This window comes from Phragmites australis, chromosome 18 (assembly GCF_958298935.1).
Source record: "Phragmites australis chromosome 18, lpPhrAust1.1, whole genome shotgun sequence".
NCBI classification, from domain to species: domain Eukaryota; kingdom Viridiplantae; phylum Streptophyta; class Magnoliopsida; order Poales; family Poaceae; genus Phragmites; species Phragmites australis.
The window spans coordinates 21,183,139-21,192,976 of NC_084938.1; the positions used below are offsets into that span (position 1 = coordinate 21,183,139).

The following is a 9,838-nucleotide window of genomic DNA, read 5'->3' on the forward strand; positions in this document are numbered from 1 at the left end:
TATTGTTCCAGTATTTGGGTTCGTAACACAATAGCACAATATATTGCATCATACAGTACAGAAGGTCTGGATTTCTGACACGGTGAGGCTGTTCTTAGAACCCAGCATTACGCACATACAGATACGCGCGGCATACACGTACACATAACGGCATACATCTTTCTTATTCAAACAGGGGCCCATCCTAAGGCACCCTTCATACTTCCTTCTGAAGTAAAAAATGTAGAGGTCCCGAGAAAGACAGACCACGGATCGCGTTCCTCCCTGTGGCCATCAGAAGTCAAACCCAAGTTCAGCACTACTCATCCTACAGATAACTTGCTATCCATCATAGCTCGAGGAATACGAACTCCTCGATCGCCGGGATCTTGCCGATGTTCTCGAGGGTCTCCTTGTCGGGCTCCTCGTCGACGCCGATGGCCATAATCGCCTGCTTGCCCCGGAACGTGCGGCCGACGCTCATGAAGCTGATGTTCACGTTCCTCTGGCCGAGGATGTTCCCGACCTTGCCGATCATGCCTGGCTGGTCGATCTGCCGGCAGAGGATCAGGTTGTCCTCCAGGCTGACGTCCACCTCGTAGGGCCCAACGAGGGTGAGGTGCGGCACGCCGTACTTGACCCTGCCCTCCAGGACGATGTCTCCGCTGTCGCTGATAGCGCCGGCGAACTTGGACTGCACCTGCGAGAGGCGGACCTGGATGGACTCCAGCGGCGCCTCCGCGGCGGGGCTGTCGTGGGAGACGCGCTCCTCGGTGATGCGGAGGCCGCGCTGCTTCGCCGTGTAGTCCGCGTTTACGAGGTTCACGAACGTGCTGGACACGGGCTCCACGATGCCCTTGGTGACCATCGCGCGGAGGAGCCTCGTGTCGAGGTCGTCGGGGCCCCGGGCTGTGGTGTACACCACCTTGACTCCCTTGATGCCGCTCTCGCCGGTGACGAGCTGCACAGCCAGCCTACCGAGCTTCTCTGCAAGGGAAACATATGGAGCGAGCTCTGACATGACCTGGCAAAGAAAGAAAAGGATTCCTTAGATCGAGTTGTCCACGAAGTTGCATAATTGAAGTGTGACTCTGACATGTCGAGAGAAGCTTGGTACCTCAGCTGGGACCATGGGAGCGTTCACGGCTGTCGCTGCGAGCTCGCCTCTCAGTGCACCAACCACGGCTTCTGCTATCTCGATAGCGACGCCTTCCTGCAGTTTTGGCAAGTACAGTGAAGTTAGTACAACGGAGACAGCAGCAAGTAGTTCGCATCAATGCAGGACATGGTTATAGGTAAGATGCAGACCTGGGCCTCCACAGTGCTTGCTCCAAGGTGGGGTGTTACGGTGACGTTCTCATGTAACACAAGCTTGCTGTCCTTCGGTGGGGGCTCCACGGTGAAGACATCAAGAGCAGCCTGCTCCGCATTGGCAAAATAAGCTCTAGCTTTCAAAATCGATATTCACATTATTGAGGTAAAATAACACCGAGCTTAGGAAAATTCTGATCACCTGAGCAACTTTGCCGGAGTCAAGGGCCCTCACTAGTGCATCTTCATCGATCACTCCACCCCTGGCCACATTGATTATCCGAACACCAGTCTTCATCTTCTCAAAGGACTCATCGTTGAAGATCTTGGATGTCGTCGGTATCAGTGGCATGTGGAGGGAGATGAAGTCGGCTCTGGTTATGGCCTCGTCGAAAGATACCAGTTCAGCTCCAATGGCACGGGCCCGATCGGCAGGGGCATAGGGATCATGAGCGATCACATGCATGCCGAGCCCTTTCGCTCGCCTCGCAACCTCTGAACCAACCTTACCGAAGCCCATGATAGCAAGTGTCTTTCCGACCAGGGAAACTCCGACGTACTTGGTTCTTTGCCATTTGCCTGCAGGAAATAAGAACTGTTTTTCAGAAATTTCTTGGCAAGAATGCAGTTTCACCGCTACGGTGCTACTTCAAGAGCTTAACACAACATTCGTAAATCAACAGAACACCATTTAATTAGCATAACCAGGATAGCACTTTCTTTTGTATTCCTCATCAGCACATCATATAATTAGCATAAACAGGACAGATAGGATGGTAGGAATATAATTTACCCAAGTCACAAGTACATTTTTAGGCCAGAAGTACACCCTCTCTGAAAACCACTGCCCGGTAATGACTTCAGTTTAAATCTTTACACGGCAAACACCACTATCCCTATTTATCCTTAGTTATATCACTGTCAGTACTAATTTGGAAGGCAACTGAAATTAAGCTAGTCTTACGTGTACCGTGGTTAACTTTGGCAAAGAAAGAATGTTCCGGTGTCATAAGAACCAGGAAGCAACAAGTCTCCAAAATAATTAAATATTTTTTGGCTTATATAACTAGCATTATTTGCAGGAAAGTTTTTGTAAATAGCTAAAGTCCCTTTCCGAAAAGATTAGATTTGACACAAGCGTTCAAGGATCATATTCTCCACTACACATTCCACGCAAATATATATATATAAGCATTTACAAACTAGTTTTCCTATACATATATATATACACACACACACATTCTCCACTAAACTGAGGCACCAGGTTCTTTTTAAAATGAAAGTTCAATAGGGACACATTACCTATGTAGTTTTTCATAGGTTCCTCAATAAGCAGTCAGCATCGTCCAGGTGAATTCGAACCATTTTTATCTCACAAAACCCGCTGGAAGTCATGATTACAACATGTTTAAAGGTTTTGTATCCCTTGCAATGCATTTCGAAAGACAGAATAGTTGAGGTTCCAATCTTAATCTCCAGACTCTAAAAACATGTTCCCCCATCCTGGGTTATATTGCATCTCTTTTGGTCAAACTGATAAGGTGCTATTGTCTAATCTAAAGTAAATTGGTGAATTGTCATTATCTGAAATAGACTTATCGTTATTGAAAATGGGCAATAAACGCTCAATCAACTGCCACAGTGATCAGGCCAATATCACAATCAATTTAATGGCATGATTTTCAGTAGGTTAATGGGGTCTTAGGCAATGTGTCTGTTCCATTCGCTAGTAGACATTTTAGTAGGGTTAGCTGATTAGTTGAGGTACGCTTGTCCTGATGTCTGTACTCTGTAAAATCAACGATCTGCAGCATCAGAGGCAAAAAAAAAAAAGGGATACAGAATGGGGAGGAACCTGTTCTGTGCATAACTACACATAAAAACGACTGATAGTGACAACTTCTTTGGTGTTGCACTGGTGCTAGTAAGAGAAATGAGGGCCTGAACGGCCTATTTGTGCAAAAGGAAGGTGGTTGTGAGCTATGACCAATAATATACTTCAGGCACCGGAAGCAAGATTCATCAGTTGCTTCCAATGATTGCACTTCATATCAGGGCCATCTCGCTGTAGTTCCGCAGGAATATCCATCCCATCGACTCCACCATTACACTTTAGTTTATCCAACAAATGATTCGATGTAAGACGGGCACAGGAGAGCAATTGTTGACAGAACCAGATTCATTGAACTTGCCCATCTTCAAATAAATCTATCTAGTGCCATCAAACATAGTTGTCATAATTTGTTCAAAAACACAAGTTGTCATAAGTTGTTTAAGAACATAACTGTAGCCTAAGCTGTGATGCTATTGCTTGTCATGAGACAACAAAATATCGGTGCTATCTCTACTAACTTTCCAGTGGGAATATATACTTAATTAGAAGAAGGTTTGCGTAAACAAATCAATTTAGGGTATCACTAGGCAGTAGGCATCATAAACTATTTAAGCTCCAGCATTATTTTATTTGCTAGCTCATTTGCCAGATTCGACGGCGACATCAAACAATTGCCCAAAACTGTTTAAAGAACGAAACTATTGCATAAGCTGTGATGCTCGTGTCGTAAGGCAACAGAAGTCAGTACTATAGTCAATTTTGCAATGGAAATAGTATCTAATTAGAAGAAAGGTTGTAATGGATTTGACGTATCACTAAGCACCAGAGACTATTAACTACTCCGGCTTATTTTATTTGCGGGATTCGACGGCGACATCAAGCAACCTGCTCGCATATGAACCGATGCCAATTAACTACTAACTATGTACTAAAATGACCTCATAGTTCATGATTTGGCCAACTCAAGCATAAACATGATTAACCACCAGAAGCATAAAACAGAATGAGATGGAAGCAGCGAATTTAAGCCAGGGATTAAAATTTCGCCGAAATTTCGGTGAAATTTTGCGAATTTCAGTAATTTCGACGGTGAACGAAATCATTAATTCCGGAATTTTCTTCCACTCACATGTGGTACGGAGCGGAGGATGAATAATGACCAAAATTTCGGTAAAATTTCGCGAATTTCAGTCTTTTTGCCGATGAACGAAAAAAATTGTAAAACAAAATTGAAATCCTGATTTAAGCCAGCAATTTAGCCAACCAACCGAGAGCTAGCGCGTGATCGGTCACTCACCGGCCTTGAGCGCCGCGTCCGCCTGCGAGACGTTACGCGCCATGGAGGCGAGCAGCGCGATGCCGTGCTCCGCGGCGGCGACGGTGTTGGCGGTGGGCGCGTTGACGACGAGGCACCCCGCCTCCGTTGCCGCCTGCAGGTCGACGTTGTCGATCCCGACGCCCGCGCGGCCCACCACCCGCAGCCGGCCCCGGCCCGCCTCCAGCACCTCCCTCGTCACCTTGGTGCCGCTCCTCACGATGAGCGCGTCGAACTGCGCCACCCTGGCGAGGAGCTCCGCGGGGGACATGCCGTACGCGCACTCCACGTCAACGAACTCCCGCAGCACCGCCAGCCCGGCCTCGCTCAGCTTCTCGGCCACCAGCACCGCCGGCTTGGGCCGCAGCGCCCCGTCCGACCCGGCCCGCGAGATCCGCCGCCACGGCTGCGACTCCGAGGACGCCAAGGGCGCGGGCGACGAAGACAGGATCGCGCACCGGATGCGTAGCCGCGCGTGCGGGTGGGCCCCGCGCGCCGCGAACGGGAGCGAGGACGGCGCAGCAGCGGCGGCAAGGCGGCCCCGCGCCCTGGGGCTCGCGCTAGCGTGCAGGTTGGGGAGGAGCGCGCGTGAGGCGGCCATGCTTCTGGTTCGATTCGAGGCCTTACGCTGGTGATTCGTGTTTGTGTTTGAAGGCAGTTAGGAGGCGGAGGAAGAAGGGGTTGGTTTATAAATGGGGCGAGAGATAATGGGAGGGAGGTAGGTGGGGTTATTCTTGGGAATCCCTCTTTTAATTCAGGGGTGGACCCCGGGAATTATTGCTCGGGATCAGTGCGGCCACAGTTTTTGGGGGCGACAGAAATGTTTAGACTAAAGATGAAATGATGAAATGCGTTGGGTTTGTCAGATATTTTGCGATCGCTAAAGTCTCAAAGACGCTGAAATTTCTTAGATCATCTCTAACGATTTCCTTCAGTGAAGAAAATCAGAATACCTTCACAATGAGATTTTCATTCCCTTCAGCGCTCCAACGGTTTCCCTTCACGGTTCCCGTCACGACGGGATTCCCAGGGTCATTCCTTCTAGGACGGGATTCTCTCTTCTTTTCCTTTGCGATTCCCCTCGAAGGGAAGCTGTTGGAGATGAGAGAAAATAAAGGGAATGAGAACGGGGAAAGGAATCTGGAAGGGAACGAAATGAAGGGAATATGGTTGAAGATGGTCTTATTGTCGTGTAGGAATCAAATTCGTTTCTCTGAATACCTTTCAAACTTTTGCATTACTATTTACGAGCGGTTGGTATTACTGTATCTACTATCACTATTACAGCACTATCTTTTTCAACTATCTCCAACAGATATTTTATAAATCAACACTATCTTCTCTCTCCTTTATTAAATTGTTTTAATTTATTATCTGTTTCGTTTGCTCCCGGCTCTCTTTGTTCCCTCGGCGCCATCCGCTTGCTCCCTCCCTCCATCCGCCGCGCCCCTTGGGCCCCTCTGCCACTGGCTCCCCTTGCGTCGAGCAGGTCAGGCGGGACAGGGGCGGTCGAGCTGCGCGGACAAGGGCGGCCGAGCGGTGCGACCTCACGACGGGCGGCCGCACTGTCTCCGGTGTCAAAGTGGCCTCCACTTGCGTCGAGAGGTCAGGATGACCAACACTTGCACCAGCATTAATTATCGGTCACTTCGTATCAGGTCAATTGCCTTCGGTGTTCCTCATTTTACTGATATTCTCTCCGAAGGCTGGCTTCTTCTCATGTCTCGAGAGATGCACCGCTTGAGCGGTTCATGACCTCTGGAAGTCTTAGCTTTTGCAGGGAGTACGAAGCCCGAGAGCTCCGGAGAAGCTTTTCACGGTGTTCCCTTAGTATTATCTGTAGGCTAGGATATTTCTTCCAATAGTATCCCTCATCTGTTGGCCCCAAGGTGTGGAGGAGCGAGCAGATATAGAAGGAACTAGCTTCAGCCCAGCCTCATAGTCAAGATACCCTAATATGATTTTCTAGCCATTGAAGAGCCTCTCGGCGATAACTGTAAGCAATGGTGATAAAGTCAGTTGGAGATGGTGTAACCCGGAGGAAATTGCGTGATTCGGAGCCTAATGATGAGAGTCAGAGATATTGACTTGGTTTATCTGAAGCTTGGCGAGGATGATGCGGTCTAGAGCCCAACAAGGGTCGCCTGAGGTTGAGTCGATGTCAGAGCCAAGAGCCATGGGGGTTTGCTAGGATCTACGTGCATCGAAGCCTATGCCGAGGTCGGAGGCATAGTATATTTTGGAGGTGAAGGCCGTCGGGATTCGAACGGAGGCAATGTGCTTCGGAGCCCGTACTAAGGCTAGAGGCGTTAGAGTCGAAGGATGTTAGGGTTCAAACGGAGGCACTGCGCTCTAAAGCCCATGTTAAGGCTGTAGGCGTAGAGGCGTTAGAGTCAAAGGCCGTCGAGGTTCGAATGGAGGCAATGCGCTTCGGAGCCCATGCTGCGGCCGGGGACGGAGAGGCGTCAGAGCCAAAGGCCATCGAGGTTTGAACGGAGACAATGCGCTCCAGAGCCCATGCTGCGGCCAGAGGCGTAGAGGCATCGGAGCCAAGGCCATCAAGATTCGAACGGAGGCAATAGGCTCCGAAGCCCATGCTGAGGCCAGAGGCATAGAGGCGTTAGAGCCGAAGGCCTTTTCGAAGCCCTACGACGGTAAGAGCAAGCTCTTCAACTTCTCTGATAGCGAGCCTTTTGCCATTTGAACCGTCATAATGGAGATCGTACGTAGAGGCAAGATATTCTCATTTTTTGGCACAAGTACTTAATGACGCGTGGTAATGTCAGTGCATATTACGGGGTAATGTGTCGGTTCTCCTAGAGTCTTCTGTCGGTTGCCATTGCATGCGCCGAAAGGGATTCAAATAATAAATGCAATAGGATGTGTATGCAAAAAAACTAGGGCATTACCGCAGGGAGTTGCCCCGCATGTGTTCGAATTTGACTGGGATGTGGCCACGGCCCCTCAGAATAATAATTGGGAAGGCTGTGGGATGGCACCCATGGTAGTTCTGTTCCTTCCCTGGTCGTATACAAATGAATGGCATGGCTATAAAAATTGAGGTCTACCCAGTTGATCCTTCATTGCTATGTAAGGGAGTGATTCTCTTTTAGCTTGGTCATGGTGTCCTCCTCCTACTCATCGTTAATGATTTCGACTGGCTTGACTGGGGCGAGGTCACCTCTGGTGTCGATGGCAGTTTCGCTTGTCGTGGTGCCTCCGAGGGCGAGCGGTCCCACAAGCAGGGGCTTGCAAGGTTGGAGCCGACAATCATCGTGCTTCCATCCTTGTAGAGAGAGTCGCCCCCTGCCACTTTGTCTCGATCTTCAGTCTGATTAGTCACTCCAGTAGAGATTATCGATATCTCTGATGGAGAGGAGTCCTCTTCGTTCTCGTCCTTGTCCTATGGCAGCAAGGGGTCTACCTACTGCATCAGATTCTGCAGTGGTAAGCCGCAGATGAAGCACATACACCGCTTCATGCGCCGCTGTTAGGGCTTGTAGTTTTCTTTCCCATCTTTGGTCAGTGTTTTTGGTTCTGAGTAATCCAAATACTAGGAACTCAGAAAGGCATGTAAGCATTTTTTTGATGTGAAAATTATTAATATAACTAAGTCCTTGGGTCCACATAGTGTTTGTTTGTTTTCTTTAATTGAAGTGTATGGTGATCCTCCGAGCATGCATCCAGGCATGTTTTTTTTTTTTTGTGTATGCACCTGAGCTCCAGTGCCTCACCTTCCCCGGCCCCCTCGCACGCAGCAGTTGTTAGCGGCCGAAGAGTGCGATTATCGGTATTTTTTTTAGTGTTTTAGGGGCGACTGAAGCGACAAAGTCTTACACAGGTTTAGGCCTCAACGCAACTGAGGTTGGTGTCATCGACATGCAGAGGGTTTGGACCCTGAAGCATTTGGCGAGAGAAATTGACCTCGTTGACAGAGGTGTACCTGATAGTAGGGCTATGAGACAAGTTCTTTGACGGATGCGAGGTAGTTTTGGAGCCTAGTGGCGGTGGATGTAGGCGAAGCTGACAATTAAGGCCAAGGGAGACAATTTGCGACCCCCTCGGCCCTGGCTACCATTAGGTTTCAGCATGATACAAACATTCTTATATGCGATGTCGGTACAGACCCCTCTCCAAATTTGTTCCAAATTTTCAACTCAAAGCAATATATTCGGAGCCTGATGGCAGTTGGACGAGGTGAAGCTGATGGCTAGGATGAGGGAGGCAGTTTGTGACTCCCTCGACCCTTATTTGCGGTGAAGCTTAGGTGGTAGGGCCATCCAGAGCCCAACAAAGGTTGTAAAAGGTAAAGCCAATAGCTAAGCCGTGGGAGGTAGTATGTGACCCCTAGGTCCTTAGCTGTGGTGAGGCTCCAGAGACGGGGCCATTCAGAGCCCTACGACGATTACCGGAGATGAAACCAATGGCTAGGCTGAGGGAGGCAGTTCACGACCCCCTTGGCTCCTAGCCATGGCGAGGATCCGATGGCCGGGCCATTCGGAGCTTAGCGGTGATTGCAGGAGGTGAAGACGATGGCTAGGACAAGAGAGGCAGTCTGCGACCCCCTCAGCCCTTAGTTGCGGTGGGGCTATGAAGGCAAGGCCATCCAGAGCCCAACGGCGGTTGCCGGAGGTGAAGCCGATGGCTAGGCTGAGGGAGGCAATCCGTGACCCCCCCCTCTCGAGGCAGGGCCATCTGGAGTCCATGGAAGTTTTGTCAGCGCTGAAGCTGATGGTGAGGCTGAGGCGACCTCTTTGATACTTGGCCAGCGCCTTCGAGTTACCAGAGGGTTTCGTGGGGTTTCATGCCTCTATGACATTAGTGCTATGCCTTCAACTTGCTAGAGGGTTTTCCACACCTCTACGGCTCGGGGCTTATGCCTTCTGCCGGCTGGAGGATTTCTTTGTACCTCTACAACATCGGGGCTTATGCCTACGACCGTCGGAGGGTTTTCAGTACCTCAACGACATCAGAGCTTATACCTATGACCTGTTAGAGGGTTTTCAGTACCTCTACAGCATCGGGGCTTTCGCCTATGACCTGTTGAAGGGTTTTTAGTATTTCTACGACATTGGGGCTTATGTCTATGACCTGCCGCTGGGTTTCTTTGTACCTTTACACCATCAGGGCTTACACCTATGACATGTTGATGGGTTTTCAGTACTTCTACGACATCAGAGCTTTCGTCTACAACATGCTGGAGGGTTTTTTTTGTACCTCTACGATATCAGGGCATACGCCTATGATCTGTCAGAGGGTTTTCAGTACCTCTACGGTATCGGGACTTTCACCTAGGACCTATCGAGGGTTTTTAGTACCTCTATGGTATGGGGCTTTCGCCTACGATCTGCCGGAGGGTTTCTTTGTAGCTCTACGATATCGGGGCTTATGCCTACGAC

At 49.5% G+C, this 9,838-nt stretch overlaps 1 protein-coding gene across 1 annotated transcript; it reads right to left on the reverse strand.

Moving 5' to 3' along the window:
* Window positions 1-13: 13 nt before the first annotated feature.
* LOC133898695 (D-3-phosphoglycerate dehydrogenase 3, chloroplastic-like) lies at window positions 14-5,132 on the reverse strand. The gene is made up of 5 exons (XM_062339368.1): window positions 4,422-5,132; window positions 1,493-1,869; window positions 1,288-1,398; window positions 1,097-1,192; window positions 14-1,003 (listed from the first exon to the last, which is right to left on the reverse strand). Exons 1-5 carry the CDS (start codon window positions 5,038-5,040, stop codon window positions 329-331), a joined length of 1,878 nt encoding a protein of 625 aa, XP_062195352.1. The 5' UTR covers window positions 5,041-5,132; the 3' UTR covers window positions 14-328.
* Window positions 5,133-9,838: the final 4,706 nt, after the last annotated feature.